Here is a 22,793-nt window from a genome sequence, read left to right as displayed (position 1 = left end):
TGGAGTCAACATTGTCATCTCTTCCCTCGTCCAGAGACCCCTGTGAACACCAGCACAGGACATCTTTCCTCATTTAGTCCTGAGCTCCCTGGCTCTTGCTGGCAGATTGCATTAAACCTGGTGCATCCTAATCAGGGAGATGGGCCCAGACAGCCAGGGGGTGTGACAAGGACACTGCCTTGGCACTGCTGCTCCAGCTGACATCACGCCGGAAATTAATTACTGATGGCTCTTATGCTAACGAGCGGCCCCGCGCAGACGTGCAGGGACTCTGCAGTGGCTGATTACACTGGGCCCACAGGGACAGCCTGGCTTTGGGAGAGCTCCCCAGCCTGGAAATGCCATCCTGGAGGATTCCAGCCCCCCTGGCTGCTGCCTGTGTTCCTCCCCACTTCGGGGTTTTCTTTGTTTTCCTCCTGGTTATTATTTTCCTTCTGGCAATCCCCGCCTAGTAACCTGCTTCCTGATCAAAACACTTAGGGAAACCATCTTTTTCCTCCCTCTCTCTCTTTTTATAAAATCATTTTCTAATTTTAGCCACGTTTGACAGCAGAGCTGAGATCTGAGGCATAAATTTTCTGGGAACTTTTATGTTGGAGAGGAGGAAAACATCAAATCCGTGGCCTAGACTTGGCTCCTGTCAGATGAGAGACACCCGTGCAGGAGGGAGGAGAAAACAGAAATGCTTCTTCCCTGAGAAGTTCAGCTTGCACTTTAGTAGCACCAGACAACCCAAATATGCTGCTGTTTCTTGAAAGTTCTTCTGCTCTAGTGCTCCTGGAACTCTTTTTTGAAGTTAAGCAATGAAAGATTTTGTTGTTTCAGCTCTTTTAACTTAACATGAAATCCCTTCAAGTCCAAATTCTGAGATCTGTGTTCCTATCTAGGCTTGTCTAGGGCTAATTAAATAGCCCAGATAATGACCATGGGGGAAATCCTTATTCCCAGGGCATCCAGGGGACATTCCTTGAGGGATGATGTCAGGCCAGTGACAAATCCCCTGTGTCAGGCAGTTGGGAGCCCCCTGGTCCCAGAGCTGCTGTAGCACCACAAGGCTGGGCATTCACCTGTGGGGATTTTGGGTTTAAACACCATGGGGGAGATTAAATCCACAGATTGGCTTTGGTCCACTTCAGGTCAGGATCTAAACCTCAAAAAGAAGCAGCAGGATAAATGTTAGGCTTGAGTTCATCTGGTTTCTGATGCAGTCTGGAGCTTTTCTCATAGCTGGTGCCTTTATAACCTTCCCTGAACCTGCTGTCAGGTAGGTCTGGTCTCCTACTATAGCTCAGGTGAGCTTTGTGGATTATTTCTATGAAATTTAGAGTTTGTTGTTTGTAGAGATGAGGGGGAAAATCCTAATACACAACTTTGTCAGATTCTGTTCAAAATTCTTAACATATTCTCGGGGATATGAGACAATGAACAAAGGAGGATTTGGGGGTTTTTCTACCAAAGAAGCTTCACACAGCATGCATGAGGATTTTTGTTGCAGATATTGTCAGGCACAGTTCAGGTGAGGATTTTTCTTACAGATATTGTCAGGCACAGTTCAGGTGAGGATTTTTCTTACAGATGTTGTCAGGCACAGTTCAGGTGAGGATTTTTGTTGCAGATATTGTCAGGCACAGTTCAGGTGTGGGTTTGGTTGCTTTATGCACAAACATGAACCTGATTCCAGGGCTGGTGGATGGGGAGGAGAGGAGGGAAGGGATGATTTTACAGCTTCCAGCTCTGAGGCAGAAGGCTGGATGTGCTGAGATCAGCTCTCTTGGGTGCTGCTTGTTCATGCTGCTGCTTTTGCAGCTCTCTGGAGCTGATGATTGGCTTGAGGAAAGGTGTTCAACCTCACCTGGCTCCTCTCAGCAGCCAGTGAAACACTGCCTGGGTTTGCTCCTGGATTTCGTGTTTCCATGGAATTCTTCAGCTGCTTGGAAATGTGAGTGTGTCCAGTGGAATTAACCAGTGATAGTGAGTGAAAACAAATTTGAAATCATAGAACCCCTGAGTGGTTTGGGTTGGAAGGGACCTTAAAGCCCATCCAGTGCCACCCCTGCCATGGCAGGGACACCTCCCACTGTCCCAGGCTGCTCCCAGCCCCAATGTCCAGCCTGGCCTTGGGCACTGCCAGGGATCCAGGGGCAGCCCCAGCTGCTCTGGACAACAGTAAATATTCCTTGAAGTTGAGTTTTGTACTTTACAGTCATTTTTGGATGATATATTTAGTTCATGACTGCTTTATGTGAGCTTTTCCACCTTATTTTAACTAAAATCCTCCTAACTGAGAAGCTGCATTGTCTTTCCTGGTGTTGTCTCCAGTTCTCATGGAGTTCCAGAGAGTTCCATTTTTTAATCTTAGTTTTTCTTGTTTAAAAAATGTGGGGTTTTTAATTTCTGTTGGCCTCTGTGACCCTTGTAAAGAGCCCAATTTTCAGCAAATTCATCTTCATGAACTCTTGTTTTCATACCAGTAGAAGGGCAGGGCTTGCTGGTGTCTGAACAGATGGAACTTGCCCAAATGTCTCTCTTTGAGGAGCTGCAGGACTGCAGGGTGTTAGCAGATCTTTGGAGGTGTTGAAAGGTGTTTTAAATACCTTTTTATTTATAAGCTCTTTGGTACCATGTCAGAAAGGCAGAACTCTGTGAGGAACTGAACTATTGCAAGGAAAAGACACCAGCAGAGAGTCCAGAACTTTTTCTTGTCTAAATTTTGCATGATTTCTTGATCAAACGCTCTAAGTGATCAGGAATAATTTTGCAAGTTGAAATAAATAAAAGACTAAATAAATAATAAATAAATAATAAATCAATCATTCCCTTTCTATTGGCTGACATTAAGGACATTCTGCTTTTTCCTCCTTGTGTGTGCTATAGTGTGAGTGCCTTAAAATTGGCACCGTGGCTGAGGTGAGTGCCTCAGGTTTGGAAAATACAGCTGCTGGGATGTGCCATGAATATTCCAGGTGATGAAACCAAGGGATTGCATTCAGTTTTTAAGGTTCTCCTTGCCTCCCTTCTCCATGGACGAAGGTTTCCCTCAGGTCAGGGAACACCTGTCCCTGGGCTAGAGGGGTTTTTGAGTGTGTGGGTGGTTCAGTGGGTAAACACAACATCCTCCCCACGGGCCCTGCAGCTCTTAGCCCAGGCTCTGGGCACGAGTCAAACGAGCCTGGTGACCCCATTCCAGTCCTAGCAGACATCTGCCCACATCCCAGCCCATCCCAGGCTGGCAGAGCCCCGGGGGCTGGCAGTGCCCAGGGCTGCAGGTGCGTTGGCAGCGCCAGCGCGGAGCTTGGCTCCCCTGCTTGCCACCAGCCTGAAGCCTCACTCTGCAACTCCAGGCACAGGGAAACTTCAAAGGGAAAAGCAAACTGCACTTGTCTCTAGCTCTGTGTGTGACTTGTGCAGCAGGTGTTGGATGGGGAGGAGCAGGGAGCTGCTTTTCCTGCTGGATTTGCTGGGAGCTCTGTTGCTGCTTTTGGGTTTTCAGGCATTGCCCGGCGCATGCGTCTGCCAGGAGAAGTCACCTTTAGGATGGCATGAAAGTCAATTTTCCACATGCTCAGAGAAGCACTTGTGTTCCCAGCTCCTCACAATGACTTCTATCTGGCAAGAACTTGAAAAATAGTCTCTCTGGCTGATTGTCAAAAATTACATCATATTGGAGTAAACTGCTTTTAAATCAAACATCCATTATTCATGGATATTAACTGCTTTTTTATTTATTTATTTTTTAACTGGCTGTTTTGTGTTTGATTTACTCTTTTTCTTCTTCTCTGATTGTCTGTCTGTCTCCTTCAGCTGCTCCTTTTAAATCTTAGCTCATCTTGAAATTTATGGAGCCAGAACACTTATCTGTGTGCACAAGTATCAGCGTGCTGACCTTGCATTTGTTAACAGTCAGATTGTTTTTGTTGTTGTTGCAGTGTTATGTGCCATATTTACAGTAGGCAATCCAATACATTTGCACAGGGAAACTGTGCCCCTGGGGCTTGTAAACTTTAAAAATATTCTTGTTTTCCACATCACTTTAGATATAAAATCCAAACTTGCAGCAGTGTGTACCATATGTTGTGTTTAATTTGATGAGTTCCCCCACAAATGCATATTCCTGCTTTTGTAGGTACCCTCTGGATCGGATGGGTTTGACCTGAGCAGAAACCAGGTCCCTTTTTGTTTATGGTGGACTTGGAATTTCACAGCCCCTTTTTCATTGGCAATATTTGTGTGTATTCAGGCAATGTTTTTTCCAATTGGCAGAGGGCTGGACAGAAGCAAAGGGGAGAAATATAATCTGAAAATAAATGTAAATTCTGTTCTCAGGCTTGCTGCTTGATCCTCTGCCACTGTGAGCAACTCAGTGTGGTTTTATTTTACTTGAAATGACAGAAACCTCAATCCTGGATGGTTCTTTCTGAAAAAGTGCTTCTGTAATGGATCCTGTGTGTTGTACAGTGAGGAGAAGGATGTAGGGTTTGAGTGTGGTTTTACAACGTGCTTTTTGCTGATATTTATGATCCTCCTTCCAATACTGCATCTAAATAAGAACCAATTTCAGAGAATAAGAATTATAAGAACCAACACACAGAGGGATTCACCCAGTTCTGAGACACAGCTCTGTCTCCAGCTGCCCCATGCTGTTCCTGTGGGCAGGAGGCAGGAATGGGCTGGAAAGGGAAAGGGAAAGGGAGGCAGGAATGGGCTGGGAAGGGAAAGGGAAAAGGGAAAGGGAAAGGGAAAGCAGCTCTTCCCAGAGCAGGCGTGTGCTGGCTGCCATCCAGGACAGTGGGATGGACACCCCAGCTCTTGTTCAAAGTACCACAGGCTCTTTGATAACAAGTGCTCAGGGATTTGTTGTTTTAATGTTCTGTCCAAAAAAGACATCTCCAACAACACAGCATCCCAAAACACCTGCTGGGGTTTTGGCCACGCATGGAAGAGTTCCATCAGCAGCATTTCCTACAGTTCCTTGGTTTTTCTTGGAAGTGTCTCAAGCAGAGCGCATCGACCACGCTTGACCTCACTTAGCAGCGAGATGTAACAAAGCTCACAGCTCAGCTCTTCTGGCTCCAGAGCCTTTAATTCTTTGGGAATTCATTTCAGGCATCTTTCACGAGTTCTTGGACAGCATTTAAAGAGAGCTCCCTGTCCCCAGCACTCTGCAGTTCTGTGCAGAACAGTAACTTTGCCTTTCTTCCCGTGCCTGGGCTGGGTTCCTGGTGCGTCCCTCCCAGAGGAGCAGCCACAGGCTGAGCCCTGCCCAAGTCACCCAGCAAAGAGGGGAATTAGTCTAATGCACTGCCTTAACAAAGGGGAGACTATGAGCATGAATAATTAATACCCCCAGTCTGTGGCAGTGGGCTGAAATGAAGTCCCATTTGCTCAGCCTTATTAAAAGAGAGAGAGAGAGAGGGAGGGATGGTAAAGGTCGTTAAGGGACTTGTAACAGGGAAGGGATCGCCTCGGAGATGGATAATGTGTTTGCTAATCTCTGTGGTCTTTAACTAAACAGAATGCTGGAGGTGCTCTGGCTATTCCTGGCTTGTTGAATTATTAAGCATTCAGGGAGATTGCCTGGCTCTTGGCCAACAGCTTGGACTTTTCATTTGGCCAATGTTAATAGGTGACACTTTTTATTTGGGGCGTTGGATCCCGGTGCTGCCTGCACGGGGTCTATAATGCTTTTCCTCCCTGAGGTCCCAGAGGGGCCAGGGCTGCTCATTAGTGTGTTATCCCAGGGTTCTTCATTTCACACCCAAATGCTCTTGGTTCACTTCCCTCAGTTCTGTACCTATTAGGTCACTGGGCTTGGGTGTCCATTATAGGATTATAAATACCTTTAAAAGGGTAATCCCTTTGCAGTGTGCATTATAGGATTATAAACCTCCCAGAGATCTTATGCTTTATCTGCCCTTTAACACACAGGCCCTTATTTCAAGTCCCTATTGACCAGGTATTTCCATTCTCTCTCCTTGGCCTTTGTAAGGAAAATCCTTCTTGCCTTGGGATATTACAGGAGAGCTCATCAGAGGTGTTCCAGCAACCTCAGAATTGTCATCAGTGTGCTTTTAAATCCCTGTCTCCAGGAAATTATTATTCAGACTTAAGCATCCTGAGTGCTTTTAGCTTCTTTACTTATCAATTGGTCAGGATAAGGGTTTGAAATTCATTTGCAGGTCATGAAACTGCTCAAGACAGGTTGAATTTCAAGATAGGCAGAACCTGGATACTGAAAATCACAGAGACTCTTCAGTGATGGGGCTAATTGGTTAGAGAGACATTTGTGCGTGATAAAATTTAAAATAAATTTAAATCAATAACAAGATTGATGGTTAAAATAAACAATCTTTAAAAGAATAGAGATGGGCATGAGAAGGAATTGAAGGGGGTAGGAGAAGATGATATAAGCTTTTCTTCCATTTTTGTGGGTGTGAACCCTTATTTTTTTTACAGATTCTTTGATGCAAACACTTTAAATTGCTGGCCACCCTCAAGTTATGTGAGGATAAATAAGTTTGTTTTTTTTCCAGCTGCTGTTACCTATGAGCTTTGCCACAGGGCTGCAGGCAGAGCAAATGCAACATGGAAAACGTTACATGGGAATCTTTCAGTGCAATTTTTCATTCCAGCCTTTCATGGCCATGGCTGGATGTTCAAGTATGTATCCTGTGTTTTAAAGCAGAGATGGGAGCTCTGGTCATTTAGATAAATTAATAGTTTATGGATGTTCACTGCAAATATCAGCCCCAGGGGACTTTTAAGAAAGCAGCTTTTGGCCCTCTCCCCTCTGGAGTTTTAACTTCCAGCTGGGAAGGGCCCAACTGGGAGCTGGAATGCATTGCTCCTGACCCTGTCAGTTCTTTCTTAAGCTGAATTCAGCAGTTTATTGTCTTTGTCTTTTGTTCCAAACTTTCCAAGGAGAAGTTTGGGTTGCCAGGCACAGATATTAATTTCCTTAGCACTGAGAACCCTTTGAGGTGCCTTTGCCAGAACATCATTATCTGTGGGTTTGGTTACTGAGCTGCTGGGAGCTGGGCTGAAGTGAGAACAGGCTGTAAACTGGTTTTTACCTCAAACACTAACATTGCCATGCAGTTTGTAGCAGCTTTTTCCTTGAGGTGGAAGTTTAAATTAATTTTAATTTAAATTTAACTTTTATGTCCTAGGTTTTCCAACAAAGGTCATCCTTGCTTTGGTTTTTTGGGTCTTAAGGATGAAAAATGCCATGTTTTTTGAGACAGCTTCACAAAGAACTAATTGGGAGAGTATAAATCTTAGGAACACCTAAGGAAGTTGGATGTGTTGATCCTAGTAGGGAGCTGCAATATGCCTGAATTTGCCTGGGAGAATGGCAGGTGGAGGAAACCTGCAAATTCTCTGTCTCTTTTTGCCCTGTTCCTTGAGATCTTTAAAGCTTCACTTTGGTTGCCCAGAGGCCTCCATCACAGAATGATCCTTTCCTGCTCTCTTAATTCACCTTTCAGATCTCTGAAATGGCACAGATAGGAAATAAAAGGCCAGGCAGCATCAGTGCTGCTGTTCTGGCAAATGTTGAAATAATCCATCCAGATAGTGCAATATTTATTGAGCTGCACGTGGCTATAATCAGCAAATTAGAAGTAAAGAATATTGATGTGACGTTGACATGGCCATGCTGATGTTGCCATGGAAGCTGTGGGGTTTTTCTGGTGTTTTAAATACTATTAACTCTTCTCATGGTCACAAGGTTTCTTTTCATTTCAACAAGCAATACCGTGAAATTGAATCATGTTTATGAAGTTATATAAGGCCAGGTGCAGCACTGAGCTCCACTGGGCTTTGACCAGTGCGTTTTTCTGTTTCTAAAAATATTTGTTCTCCTAAATTGAAAGGCCCAAGCAGACAGATCAGATCTGGCCCCACAGGAAGGACAGCAAACGTGATTAAACTGATGGAGGAGAGGAGTGGGAACGGACAGGGAACAACTCGTGCTTCTCATCCAGGCTCTGCTTGAATCATCTCAGATGCTGCCTAAAATCAGAGTTGTTTTTCTGCCTTTCCCATCCGAGCTGCCACTTCAGATGTGACATTTCTGTGTGTGTATGTGTGAGGGCACCCAGGCTCTCAGTGTGTGCTCAGCTCTGCCCTGCAGTTCCTGCTGCACTTGACCAGATCTGCCTTCACTGTCCATCTGTCCAGACCTCCTCAGGGCTGGTGCTGTTTGCTTGTACTGCTCTCTCAAACACTAAAATTGATGAGGGAACCCTTTGCTTTTCCTGTAACCCCAAAGATGTCACCTGTGTGGTTTCCCTGAGAGCTGTGCCTGGCCATTCTGGGGGTGCATCCCTGCTTGTGGCTGGATCCCACTGGGAAACCTGAATTCCTGATTTCTGAGGGTATCTGTGATGGTGTTCACAGGGGTCCCAGGATGAGGGAAGAGATGAGAATGTTGACTCCATGTTTCAGAAGGCTTGATTTATTATTTTATGATCTATATTATATTAAAACCATACTAAAATAGTAGAAGAAAGGATTTCATCAGAAGGTTAGCTAAGAATAGAAAAAGAAGGAATAACAAAGGCTTGTGACTGACCAAGACAGTTTGGACAGCTGGGCTGTGATTGGCCATTAATTAGAAACAACCACATGAGACCAATCCCAGATGCACCTGTTGCATTCCACAGCAGCAGATAACCATTGGTTACATTTTGTTCCTGAAGCCTCTCAGCTTCTCAGGAGGAAAAATCCTAAGGAAAGGATTTTTCAGAAAATATCATGGCTACAGGTGTCATTGCCTTTCTTCACAGGGGTAGATCTGTCTCTTGGTTCTGTTTTACACATCAAGAAAAAAGTCCTGCAGAACACCTCAGGTGGTCACAACTCTGCTTTGTGGAGCAGCAAAACCTTGTCGTGGTGCTCCTGCTGAATTGATGTGGTGTTTTATTCCCTCTCTGCCAGATCCTCCTTTACAACCTGGAAACAAACCAGTGTGTGACCAAGGTGGGCAACTCCATGGGTGACTTCTCATGTGTCAGCCTCCACAGCAGCCCCCCCAACATGCTGGTGGCAGGCAACAAGGACAGAAGGTAAGTGATCTCCAGCTCCCTGTCCTACATCTGGGCCTGCTGGAATTGCTTTCTCCTCTCGTGTTTCCATCAAGTTGAGGAACAAACTATTAGGTAATAGTTGGATGTGGCTGTCAGTGTGCTTTGTCTGGGAAGCTCCATGGGAAGAGGAGCTTTCTGAGCCATTTGGTGGAGGCAGTTGGTGCACAGCCCAGCGAGACCACTTGGAATCTCTTCCACTTCCCCACCGCCACCCGCAAAATGAGCTTGGCATTTAAAAGCTCACTTTCTGATATTAAAAAAATAACCTAAGGGATGAATCATGGAGGATGAGATGGGCCCTGCTGCCAAATGATGTCAAAAGTGTATTTGGGAACACTGTGATGTCCCTCAGGTGACAGAGAAAAAAAAGAGACTTTCATATGAACAGATTCCAGCTTCTATTTAGCTGATTAGCAGCTTTCTCTTTAACTCCTTGGCTTGGGGAGTAGGATTTTCCCAGCTCAGTGTCTGCTGCCAGGAATGGCCGCTCTGGGAACAGGCAGTGCAAAAGGATTAAAGTGCTTAAAAAGACCCTTTGAGTCCAATTTTTAGATTTCCTTTTTTTGGCGAGTCGTTTGTGGGGTCTGATCCAGTGCACCAAAGGAGATGTGGGATGGCCAGGAGCCAGTCTCTAATGGCTCCTGCTTCCTTCCCTCCTCCTTTCCACACTGGGCACCAGGCTGCAGGTGGTGCTCTGCTCTGGTGCTGGGATCAGATTGGAAGGCGGGCACTTCCCTCTGCCAAATCCCAGACCTCTGTCCCGCCAGTGCAGCAGCTTGCAAAAATGATTATTTTGTCAAACAGCTTTTTTTTTTTTTTCTTTCCTGGAGAATAGGGAGTGTGAGCAAGCCTCACACTTTCTCAGCAAGGAGGATAAAGGAAATAGCTGAAGTTTGACAAGTGGAATTGAATCCCTGGGAGGTTTTTTCCCTCTTAAAGCAGATAATTGATTTTCCAAAGCACCCCAATGAAGTTACCTCCAGTTTTGTTCTCCTGCAAGATGACGGGAGAGGAGCTGGAGTTGCTGTCCCTCCCCTTTATAGCAGAGTGGGTGTCTGTGCCCTTCCCCTCCAGAAAGCTTTAGGGGTTCTCAGCTTTAGCACTGGCTGGGTTCAGGGGGTTGGATGTCACTAGAACAGCAAGGAGTTAGGGATGAACAGTTGGGAAGATAAGTTTGGCATCCAGGGGGTAGGAGCAGAGCATCTCAGAGGCCACATCCTCCTGTGGTGCTGCAGGAAGGTGCTGGGCATCCACAGGTGGAATGAGACTGGGATCTCCATGGCCACATTATGGAGTGAGTTTATGGAACAGGGACTGTCGGAGCATGGGGGACAGGATGGTGGGGACACACAGAGACCAGAGATCTCTGAGGCCAGGTCAGGAACTTGGGGTTCATTGCAAAGGGCCTGGGGGCAGGGCCCTGCTGGGAGCTGCCAGGCACAGCTGGAGCAGGGCTGAGAGAAGAGAGGGGCAGAGAGGATGAGAGGGTGAGAGAGTAAAAGGGTGAGAGAGTAAAAGGGTAAGAGAGCAAAGTTCCTGTTACAATACCATAAATCTTTTTCTGTGTTGAATATTCTAATTCTCACTAACCAATCTAATATAAGATACAAATCCTACAGCATTTACATACAGCCTATAAGAATCATTACATTACCATTCTGTGCTACATTTTAAACCCTAAAATCTCCTCTTTGGGCCCTTCTGCCAAGGTGTAGGGTCTGCTCTGCCCCTTGGGCCTGTCTGCAAGCAGAGGGTGTTGTTCCATCAAAAGGGGATCACCTTCAGCTGGCCACACCATTGTTTTCCAGTTGTTCAGTAACTGAGGGATCTCAAAGCTTGCTTTCATTTCAATCTCACTTACAGTTTCTATATTCTCAAAATCTTTTGCCAGACCATCATATTTATAAGGCTTTCCTGTTTCATCTTCCCCAACAAGGGACCTTGCCATGGGAGCTCAGGCTGCTGCTGGCCAGAGGGAGCACTTACTGCTTGAATTAAATACAGCCATTTCCCAATTCCACCTGAATCTGCCCTTCTTTTACTCAAAATCATGATTTTGAAAAGTAATACTCACAAAATGGTTTTGGTAGGACCTCTAAAATCTGTCTTTCCATCTGAAATTCCTGCTGAAGCACTGCTGATTGATTTGATTCCTGAGCTGTGCTTTGCTCTGGCAAGAGGCCTCCTCTCCTAGCAGGGAGCGTGTGCTGATCCTGCTCTGCCTTGCTGGGAGCTGGGCTGAGCTGCTTGGGAAAGCAAACATATGGCAAACCCTGAAAGGTGTGGATCCAAACGTGTCCCAGGCTCTCCTGAAGGCCAGGAGCTCGCTCCCAAGGCAGTGTGACAGGAGGGGCCAGGCCTGGCCTCCAGAACAGCTCCCTGGAGCTGGGATGAGTCCGGAGCGCTCCCACTGAGCCCAGCTGCCCAGGCAGGACGTGCTGGGCCAGCTCTGTGTTACAGCATCACGTGAGATTGCCAAAACATTGTTCCTTTTCTTCCTTAAGGCACATCTGAGCAGCCAAATGTGCCTCTGGTTCTCCCAGGGCTGGGCCAGCATGGGAAAGCCATTTTCACCTGCCTGAAAGCTGGGTGCTTCCTCATGGGATAGCAGGGCTCACTTGGATCCTGGCTTCCAGCTGTGCTTTCCAAACAGGAGCAGCTTTGCTTGCTGGGAGAACACACACAGGAGAATGAGCCCTTCCAAACACCCCATCCTGTCCCAGGCTGGAGCCAGAGCTGCTCTCTGCTGGAGCTGGGCACTGAGGAACCCTTGCCCCTCATGCTGTGGGCTGGGCTGTTGCACACAGAGCGTGTTCTCCTCCCTGTCAGATGGATGCTGCTCTGCTGGAGCTCTGGCCTGCTCTGCTGCCTTGTCTCTCAGTCCCTGCAATGTGTTATTTGTAAAATCAGATGATGCAATCTCTGCTGGAGAAGGGGAGAGGAAGGACTTGCAGCACCATTAGGATCCTAGCAGGGGGATGGAATGAAGTACAGTTAATGTGTTGGAACAAGTGTGTTTTGGCTTTTTCTGGGATTAATGTGTACCTGATGGGTTTGTTCCTGATGGCCATCAGCTGGGAGGAACTTGCTCTGGCTTCTTCTCAAACCTGAGATCAGTGTTTCCCCTTTCCTTCTGTTTTCACTTGCTGCATTTTTTGTTTATTCATGTACTTTGCTTTATCTCTTAATCTTGATAAATAAGGATCAAACCCCACACTTCTTTGTGATATGAGCTGGGTTTAAAACTTAAAACCATCAGCTCTAACTGGTATTGTGGCCTTGTGGCAATCCTAAGGTCTTAGTCTGTAGTTCTACTTCTGGCTGAGTCTTCAGTTTATTTCTCTTCAAAATGCTTTGTCTGGGTGGCCAATAATATTAAAAGATAAGATGTGCCTAAAAACTGGCCACAGTCAGTTGCATTTTTGAAGTAAACAGATCCTGGTTGCTGGGTGCTTGCTTTGAAAATTGGTGATTAAATCAAGGGTATGAACCTGTAATTCCCTATCTTGTCTTTTGAATTGCCACACATAAAATCTCCTGTGGAATCTTTGCAGTAATAATCCTTTCCTTGATCCTGGTAATAATATCACCCCTGGTCCATAGTGGATGTGGGCATGTACCAGGGCTGGGTTGGGTTAGCAGGGTGTCCAAAATGGGTGTGTCATGGCTTGTGGCATTGCTGATGATTTGGGAGGCACAGGGAGAGGAGCTTTCTCCAAATTTCACTTTTATTTTATATCATAACTCATAGAATAATGGAATGGCTGGGGAGGGACCTTAAAGCCCATCCAGTGCCACCCCTGCCATGGCAGGGACACCTCCCACTGTCCCAGGCTGCTCCCAGCCCCAGTGTCCAGCCTGGCCTTGGGCACTGCCAGGGATCCAGGGGCAGCCCCAGCTGCTCTGGGCACCTGTGCCAGGGCCTGCCCACCCTGCCAGGGAACAATTCCTCATTCCCAATATCCCATCCATCCCTGCCCTCTGGCAGTGGGAGCCATTCCCTGGGTCCTGTCCCTCCATCCCTTGTCCCCAGTCCCTCTGCAGCTCTCCTGGAGCCCCTTTAGGCCCTGCAAGGGGCTCTGAGGTGTCCCTGGAGCCTTCTCCTCTCCAGGTGAGCACCCCCAGCTCTCCCAGCCTGGCTCCAGAGCCCCTCCAGAGGGGCTTCCAGCCCTTGGAACATCTCTGGTGTCCCCTCTGGACTCTCTCCAGCAGCTCCAGGTCCCTCCTGTGCTGAGACTCCAGAGCCTCTTTAGGTCCTAAAATCTGCAAAGACTCAGAGAGGTCCCGTGTGGTGAGAGAAATCTGCCTGAAGAAGATCTTTGATAGCAGAAATCAGGATGAAAATTCAGTGGTGAGGAGGATGTGCCTCACTGCTTTTCCAGCCATGGAGCAGCAGTGGCTCTGCTGCTGTCCCAGGTGTGTTTCCATAACCCCAAATCCTTGTGCTGTCAGAACCTGTCACTGTTGAGACAGTCACAACCCACAGAAGAGCACCATGCATTTCAGAAAGCTTCTCTCTGTTTATTCTAACAGCATGCTGTCTGTTAGACCTGCTCAGAAAGTTTCCATTTATTCATTGGCCACAACAAATCCACACAGTGCTCGCTGGCACAGAGTGGTCTCCACTGCTGTTTTCAGCCATGTCCACCTGCAGCCCCCCTCGTTTATCTTTTCTTCTTTTCAGTTTCCATGTCAACGACCTTGATAGAATTCCTTTAAGTGACTCTTAGCACCTCTTCTCCAGCTGACTCTCCCTGGCTCACACAGCAGCTGTCAGCCCCTTCCAGGAGACCCCATGAGCTGCATGTCCAGAGCTGTCTTTGTGAGTCAGGGGGTTGAGCTAGGAATGCAGCTAAGGTAGTGAAAAACAGATACATATTTTAATTAAGAGCTTAAATGAATTTAGGGGCTAAGTTAGAAATGTAGTTAGCAAAGATCATATAGAGCTTAACAAGGAAATTAATTGAATAATTGAAACAATGTTGGGAATAACAGGTGATATATGAAGTATTGTAAGAGTGCAGGAACCATAAATAACACTGGCTTCTAAGAATGAGAGGAGGTTTGGACTGTGACCAGCAGGCCAAGGAGCCCTGCCAGCTTGACACAGGTGAAGAGTTTAGCATGAGGAAGAAGTTTTACTTCCTCTTCAGATGCCCACCAACCCAATTAAAGGGGACAATTGCACGGCCATAATGGACATTCAGCTAATTATAATAAGAGGTGAGTGTGGGTGTGACAGCCTGGTCAGAAAGAAAGCTGGATAAGTTTTCCCAGAATCAGCCTGGGAAGCTTTAGGGAGCTGGAGATAAACAATGATGGCCAAATATTAAAACAACCTGCAGGTGGTGTTTTTCTAATAATCTGTTTTTGTGTTTTCGTCATAAGATTGTTTACAAATGGATGTCCTGTTAATTAGCCAGTCATGTGAAATGTATTGATTAAATGACCAATCAGGTCCACCTGTAGCAAACTAAATTATAAAAGGAGAAAGGATGAAATAAATGAGGCTTTTTGCCACTTTGCCTTCTGATCCTACTACTGTCATCTCTGACTCAGTGGTGACAGGCAAGAGCTAATGTTTATGTAAAAAGAATCTCAGGAACCATCCTGGAAACCATCTTGCAGTATTAATCAAAAACCAATGTACCTTTATTGAATGACCACAGCAAGAGGTGTTGGGGAGGAATTGGGGAAAAAGGGAAGAATAAGGAAAAGAGGGAGGAAGAGAAGGAAGGTCTATAGCTACCAAACATAGAACAGTGAAGTCCTTTGATGTCCAGCCAGTGGAGTTCAGCAGGTCACATCCAGGGAGATCTCAGGGTTCCAGTTCATTCAAACCCTTATTATATCCTCTTTTTGATGGGGGAAGGGGATGAGTTGTCACCCTGATTTTTTAAGTTTTTCTAAGCCTTCTGGTGTTTACATTCTTGTAGCCAACTTTCTCACGCACTTTATGTAAATAACTCATTGGTTTGCATTCTTTTATGGAGGAGGAGAAATTTGATAGACTGTTAGTTTGTCCAGTGTCATTGGAGAGGTGGCACTGTCACCCTCCAATCCACTGTCACTTTTGGAAATCTATAAATGGAGTCAGAAATTAAACTTCCCTTTTCTTCACCTTGAGAGCAGCAGTGTGAGCTTGGGTTGTTTCATGTCCTATAGCAACAGATGAATCTTGAAATCAAATCAAAGGTAGTCTATTGTGTTTTTTGGGGGAAAAATGGTATTTGAAGAAGGGTGCACACAGTCCATGTTCTCAGCAGTGGTGAGAACCATTGTCTCTTGGTCCACTGCTTGCACCTGCAGCTTCCATCTTGCTTTGGTCAGCTTACCTCCCCTGGGTTGGGGGTTTCAGTCCCAGTCCTTGGAAGGAAGGGGGGGGCTTTTTCACATAGGGGTTTCATGTCTCAGGCCTTGATGGAGAGGTTTCTTCCATCTCAGTCTGTCTGTCATGGTGATTGTAAAGCAGGTGAGGGGTCTTCTGTGGGGACCACCAAAAAACCTCAGGAGAAGTCCAGCCAGGCTGAGAGGGGGGACAAAATTCCAGGACTATTGTTGCAAAAAGGGCAAAGTACCCCTCTTTTCCTTTCACTGGGTTCAGTGTAGCATACAGCAAACACACCTGTGAACAACAGCTTAGCACTGTGCTCAGGCCTTGGGGTCCTTGGCAAGCAACTTTCTCCAACAGGGCCAGAGTTCCAGACAAGGGTCCTTTTCTTCAGTGGTCCCCAGTCTCTGTCCCTTTCATGATGACTGTGAGGCAGACGAGGGAAACTTTGGACAGAGACTTACAGCCACCCAGCCAGTTGTGGATTAATTAAATTGAAAGAGTTGTAGATTAATTAGCTGTAGAGTTGTGTGTCTCTGGGAGCCTCTCAGGGACCCTGGCCAGCCCCGGGTCAGCAGACAGCAGGGGACACTCCCTGTGCCCCGAGGGTACTGAGGGCAGCCAGGCCGGTCACCTTTGCAGCAGGAGAGACACCAGAGACATGGGTAGAGGATAAAAGGGCCGACTCTTAGCAGGGGTTAATCCAAGGTTTTATTCCAGGAGTCCCAAAGGAGCTCCTGCACCTCAGGGGGTTCCTGCTGAGAGCCTGGGAGATGTGCCAAGGTTGCATTTAAAGGGAGGTGGAAACCCAAAGTAGAGAACATTTACTGACCAATGAGTGACCCTGAGGGATGGGTACTGAGAATGGACATTTAGGACAGGATCTGGGGTAACACTTGTGGGGCTGACCCCTGGCCTCTGGCTGATCACTCGATGTCCTGGACCGAAAGTTCTGGATGGAGGGGATGGGATGGTGAGTGACTGACAGAGCCAGGGTGGGGATTTGGGGGTGATCTCAGCAAAGGAAAGGGATTGCACAGGTACAGGGAGGGGGGTACAATCTGGGGTAAAGCATTTGGGAAAAATACAAACCCAAAACTATTACAAAGTATAAAAGCACACTACATCAGTTGTGGATTAATTAGCTGTAGGGTTGTGTGTCTGTGCCTCATTGTGCCTGTTCCCCAGGGTGAGGGTGTTCGACCTGCGGCGCGGTGAGGCCGTGTGCTGCGTGCAGGGGCACCAGCTGGGCGTGTGCTCCGTGCAGATGGACGAGTGGAAGGTGGTCAGCGGAGGAGAGGAGGGGCTGCTCTGTGTCTGGGACCAGCGCATGGCCACCAAGCTCTGGGAGATGCACGCCAGGTAACCCGGGGCTGGCGGGGCTGGGAGAGAGTTTTGGGGGAGTTCTGTGTGGTTTGGGGATGGGTTGTCTCCTCACATGGAGCCCTCTGTGTTTCTGAGGGGTTCTTTAGCTGTTGGTGCCTTGTGAAGGCTGGCCTAGAACAGAGACCAGACAGAGCTAAAGGATAAAGTAGGGATTTGTTGAAAGGATCTCCTCAATGGATCCACCTTGGGCAGCACAAGAGCCCAGCCCGGCCTACACCCAAGATGAACCAAAATGGTCACAAAATGGACAAGTGGTCACACTTATGTAAATTCTGGTCCGTTTGCATATTAGAGTTAATTGTTGTCTCAGTTTCGAAAGCCAAGTGTCTGCTAAGGAAGGCAGGAGCCTCCCCTGAAATGGAAAATGGAAACCCCCTCCATCTGAATTGCTATAAATTTGAAATTAAGGGGCTCTCAGGTAAAAAAAATATGGGAGCAGGAAATAACAGTTCTTTACTAGGGAAGAAAATAAAAAGATGAAATAAACAATGCAGTAAATTAAAACAACACTGCCAGAGTCAGAACCCAGCCTGACACCCTGTGGGTCAGGGTGCTGGCAGCAGTCCCATTGGAATTGTGGCTCAGCCCTCCTGCAGTGCCAGGGCTGGTTCTGCTGGAGCAGGGATCCTGGAGAAAGGTGCAGTCTCTGCCTCTGAAGATCCAGGGGCAGAGGCAGCTGCTGTTCCTCTGGGGAATCCAGTGCAGAAGCCGTGCTGGTGTTCCAGAATCTCAGATTATATCCAGTAGGAATGCTTGGCTCCTCCCTCTGGGCTCCCATCTGCCAATGGGATGCTGTAGTTCTTATCAGCCATGCAGTGACATTCAATGGCTGTTATCAGCAGGTGTCTCCCCTGAGGGAGGATTGGGTGTGGAAGAGATAAGGGAAACTGCCCAATGAACAGAAGACAACTGCCATACAGATGGCAAATAGAATACAGTCTGCTTGGCAATCCAGGACAATTGTCCAATTACAGCTCCAGCCCATAAATCCCATCCTGCTTGTTTTTCTCTCTTCAGCCCAAGTTGTTTGTGCTCTTGGGCCTGAGATTTGGATCATTTGTCCTTGGTCCCCAGCTAGAGCAGGAATTGTCTCCCTGCTCTGTGCAGAGAGCTCACCATCCCATAATATGAAGCTCAGAACTACACACTAAAGCAGCACAGAATATAAAAAATAGAGAAGCTAAAACCTGAGGCATCACTGTCATGGCCTTTTTACTCATTAGCTGAGTGTTCCAGTTGGTGCTGGGGAGCAGGGAAGTTGTTCCCCCTGGATTTTCCATGAAGTTCAGTCAGTGACTTCTCCCTGCCCCATCCCCAAGCTCTATTTAGCTGTGGAACCTTGGGTTTGACATGCTGGACTGGCTGTTTGGAGAGGAGCTGGTTCTGGCTGTGCCCATCCAGTGCATCCATCACTGTCCCTGTGCTTCTGTTCACCTCATCCTTACATTTCCTTAATGGTGAGGATCAAAGCATTTAAACTAATTTAAATATTGAAATACCAGTTTGTACTGAGCACAAGGAACACAGTACTGAAAGTACAAGCAGAGATCAGCATCCTGGAGCTTACACTTTGTACAGCTGAGTGAAATTTCCTGATCAAAGCACAATTCCCAGGCTTTGTCTGGATAAAGACTTGAGGGTTTAGCCCCTTGTAAGTCTAGGTGATAACCATAAAATGAACAGATAAATCCTGATTTCGTTTTTTTTTTTAATTAGTTTTAATGCATCTTCCTCAAAGAGGAGCTAGATGAGGTATTTACAGGCAGGGAAGTTCAAGCTGGAGTTGTCATTGATTAATAGCAGGTATCACTTTGTGTGTTGACCCTGGGGATGATAAAGCCTGTTGTGATGTGGCTGATGCATTAAGGACAATATTCCATTGATTGTCTCCTTGGCATGTTCATTAGTGCTGCTCCAGGAGCAGGGCAGGCAGGGCAGGGCTGAGCTCAGGGATGTGCTCCAAGTGAAACCATTAGATTAAACAGGTAGAAAACAGTGTTTAATCTATAGAGCAATCAGAAGGGATCACTTCAATCAAAAGGCTTTCCTAGATGAGGTGTGTGCTGTTATCCCTGCCTGTGGCCCCCTGCCAGGATTGGAGCACAGGAGCAGGAGCTGAGGGAGGTGACAGGAGACACATTTGGGGTGTGGAGATGAGCCATGCTCAGCTGAGGAGAGCAGTGACTCCTGCTTGAACACAAAGTGCTGCTGCTGGGTTTGGGCTCAGTGTTCACCAGTGGGAGGGAAAGGAGTCAGGACCTGACTTGAGTGTCCAGAGGAGGGACATGGGGATGGGGAAGGGTCTGGAGGAGCAGCTGAGGGCACTGGGATTGCTCAGCTGGAGCAGAGGAGCCTGAGCTCAGAGCTCAGCCCGGGCTGCAGCTCCTCCTGAGGGACAGCTCCATCTGTGTCTGGGACAGGGACAGGGACAGGGACAGCTCCATCTCTGCTCTGGGACAAGGACAGGGACAGCTCCATCTGTGTCTGGGACAGGGACAGCTCCATCTCTGCTCTGGGACAGGGACAGCTCCAATCTCTGCTCTGCGACAGGGACAGCACCCAGGGAATGGCTGGAGCTGGGCCAGGGCAGCTCAGGTTGAGATCAGGGCAAGGTTCTTCCCCCAGAGGGTGCTGGCACTGCCCAGGCTGCCCAGGGAATGGGCACAGCCCCGAGGCTGCCAGAGCTCCAGGAGCCTTTGGGCAGCGCTGCCAGGGATGGACAGGGTGGGATTGTTGGGGGTCTGGGCAGGATCAGTGATCCCTGGGGGTCCCTCCCCACTCCATGGCTCTCAGCTTGTGCCTTACTGTGCGTTTCTAAACCACTCAGTGCAGGGTGTGTGGGGTGTCCTTCCCCTTTTTTTGGGAAGCATCCTGCCCTTCCCGGGACTGCTGCAGTCCTTAGGGCAGCCAGCCCAGCCCAGCCCAGCCCAGCCCAGCCCAGCCGCATCCATCCCTCCCAGACGCTGCTCTGCCTTCCAGCAGCATTTCCTGGCCTCCCCGTGTGTTCTGGGAAGAGCCCGCTAGATGGGGATAGAAGATGCGGGATGTGCTCCAGGCTGGAGGAGCCGGGAGTGCAGGTTCCCCGCCTCTGGCTGCTGATTTCAGTCACTCCGGGTTCATCCAAAGCCGGTCCTTGCCCAGCTCTCGGATTTTGGGAGCCCAGCGCAGGTGGCCGCTCACGCCGGGCTCTGGGTTGTGTTGCAGACATCCCGTGCGCCACGTGTGGTTCGATTCCCACATCCTGATCACTGCCAACATCCCCGAGGAGAAGAACCCCCGAGGCTCCAGCATCACTGAGGACGACCCCAGCTTGCACCGAAAGTGAGAAACCAGCCCTCAGCAATGTGCTTTGTTCTTAAATAGCACCCTGAGCACCTGAGTCATCACCCACGGCACTTACAGAGAAAGTATAGCAGCAAAAAAATAAAATTTAAAAAAGGTTAAGGGTAAGGTTTATAAAACAAGCAATGAATTGGCTCTTGATTTGCTTGAGCACAAAACAAAAAGCTTTTTTTTTCTCAGCAGGGGAACATAAAGTCCACTGAAGGCAGGCAGGGAATGCAGCCCTCTCCATGCTCGAAATATTAGTAATGCTGTCTCCTCCTAAAGGAAAACTACTGGCATTTAAGCTGCAGGTTTTGGTATTTGCATCTCAAATGGCTGTTAGTGTTAATTGAACTATCAAATACCAATGTATTTATCTTCCCCCGTGCTGGAGAGCCCGGAGATGTTTCAGCAGATGACAGTCACGTCTCTGCAGGGCTGGGGGAATGATTCACCAGCCTGGGAGGGTTCCTGGGAGGAGGCTGGGGGGAGCTTTCCCTGTTCAAAGGGCTCAGCACAGGGGATGGGGGTTTATCCAGCTCCTGCAGCATTGCCTCTTTCCATTCCCATGCTTTTTATAGCGATTCCTCTGTTTGCTTTCCCACTGAGGTGATTTGCTGTGTCCTGGTTGTTTTGCACACAGGTACCGAGGGGTGATTTATTCCTACGATTTCTCCGTGGACCAGCTGGCCGTGGACAGCGTCCTCCCCATCTGCCGCTCCTCCTACGATGAGGTGTCAGGTTACAGCTACAACATCGGCCTGGCAGTGCCCTACGACAGCATCTAGGGCCCTCCTGGGCTCTGGGCCAGCCAGGGCACGGCGAAATCCCTGTGGGACACGCAGCCAAGAGCTGGGGTGGGCTGCAGAAAGCCCTGGGGTGTGAACCCCAACAGGGCAGGGCTGCCCTGGAGCACCCTGCTGCAGTGTGTCACTCTGGACATGTCCAGAGGTCCAGCCTGGGGGAGTGGAGAGGCTCAGGAGGGAAAGGGAGCACTGCAGGGTGAACAAAAATATTCCTGCTGCTTGTGGGAAAGATGCTGCAGGGAACATCCTGGTCAGGAAGCCAGAGTGGGACTCTGAAGGAGTGGGAGCTCTCTGAGTGAGGAGTTCTTGCCTACCCCAAGAGGGGAAAAAAATCACCAAGGACTTGGAAAAAGCATGTGCTGAGCCACATGTTTGAAATGTCTGTCCTGGTATTGAGCTGCTGCTTCTTGTTTTCCTTGGAGTGCATTGGGAAGTGCCTGGGAACACCAGGCACAAAAGGTTCCAGTGGCTGGGAGAGGGGTTGGGATGGAGAGAGGGGGAAGGGAAGGTTCCCTAGGCCAGGCTGGATGCTTGGGAACTCAGCAGGGCACACACACATCAAAGTTATTTTAGAACAAATTATTTTTTTTAATTCTTTAAAATCCTGGATCAGATGTTTTCTAATTGTATGCCTACATCTGTCAGTGGAATTTTGTTCCTGAGCCTTTTAGGGTGAGCTGACCCCTGTTCACTGGCACAAAGGGTTGGCTCAGCTTGTCAGGTGTGTTCTTGGCTGGATCATGTCCTTGCACAGCACCTGGAGGGTTTTCAGTGCTGTCCTTGCTTCCAAGCTGGGAATTGATCATGGAGCAGAGGGGATGAGGTGGCCCCAGTGCCCTCCCTGGATGCAGAGCTCCAGAGCTGTGGGGAAGCAGCAGGTGAGGGGCAGGAGGTGCTGTGCAGGTGGAAATGAGGAGTGAGGCTTTACCCTGAGCCCAGGTAGCACTGACAGACAGGTAAAACCAGTTTGGGGAACAAGAGCTCCAGTCCTGCGTGGATCTTTTTACTGATTTAAAATTATTTTATTGTCATTTGCCCTTGTAAACTTACTGGTGCAAACCAAAGCTTTGTCAGTTCTGTTTAAATTGAGATTAAGTTTTAACTTACAACACCTTTTTTTCTGGGTTAATGGAATCAGTGTGAAGTGAGGGAGGGGTGGAGGAATGTGCCCAGACCTGCAGGAGAGGGGCTGGGCTGGCACTTCACCCCTGGGCAGGCACTGAGCCCTGCAGACAGCTGGGTTTCACTGCTTCTCCTTCTTTGGCTTGGGGTGCTTTCCCATGACCCCTAGGCCAAAATATCACAGTTTAGGTTTTTAAGTTACCTTTTTCCATGTGATAGATAGACAAAAAGTGCAAGGGGCAAAGCCATTCTGTCTGACCAATAAATTTAATCTTTCATAAAGCTTTGGTCTTTTATTTTTTATTTCTTTACCCTTCTGGGAAGCCAGCTCCCTCCCTCCATTCCTGGAAGAGCAGGACCATGGATGCACGGTTTGGACAAGAGTTCAGCTGAAACCTGACAAATAAATCATGGTTTCTGTAGCACGGATGACTTTGGGGGTTGCTCCGATGTGCTGAGCAGGGAGAGCTCCCAGCTCATTGTTCTCCCTTCCCCTTATCTCTCCTCATTATCTGCGAACAGCTTTGTTCTCCTCCCTCTCGCTGCTGCAAGGAGCCGAGAAGTTTGCGCGGTGCCCTTTTCCCCGAGTGCTGCCCCGCGTTCCCGCTGCCCTGCCCGTGCCAGGCTGGCCCGGGAAGGGCACGGCAGCCCCTGCTCCCTTCTGGGCAGCTCCAGGGTCCCTCTGTCCCCGCGGCCCCACGGGCTCAGTCACAGCTGCCCCGGGGGTGCTGCTGTGGG

The 22,793-nt window shown here is 48.2% G+C and overlaps 1 protein-coding gene across 1 annotated transcript in view; it reads left to right on the top strand.

Moving 5' to 3' along the window:
- The window catches only part of FBXW8 (F-box and WD repeat domain containing 8), a 60,968-nt gene extending 38,631 nt beyond the window's left edge, over nt 1–22,337 (top strand). Inside the window, exons 8-11 of the mRNA XM_066562443.1 lie at nt 8,938–9,065; nt 16,606–16,779; nt 20,008–20,124; nt 20,771–22,337. Coding sequence (XP_066418540.1) covers nt 8,938–9,065; nt 16,606–16,779; nt 20,008–20,124; nt 20,771–20,915 — 564 coding nt within the window. The 3' untranslated portion in view covers nt 20,916–22,337. The remainder of the gene's footprint in view (nt 1–8,937; nt 9,066–16,605; nt 16,780–20,007; nt 20,125–20,770) is intronic.
- The last annotated feature ends 456 nt before the right edge of the window (nt 22,338–22,793 follow it).

Source organism: Molothrus aeneus, chromosome 18 (genome assembly GCF_037042795.1).
Source record: "Molothrus aeneus isolate 106 chromosome 18, BPBGC_Maene_1.0, whole genome shotgun sequence".
Classification (NCBI taxonomy): Eukaryota; Metazoa; Chordata; class Aves; order Passeriformes; family Icteridae; genus Molothrus; species Molothrus aeneus.
This window is presented reverse-complemented; position numbering and strand designations above follow the sequence as displayed.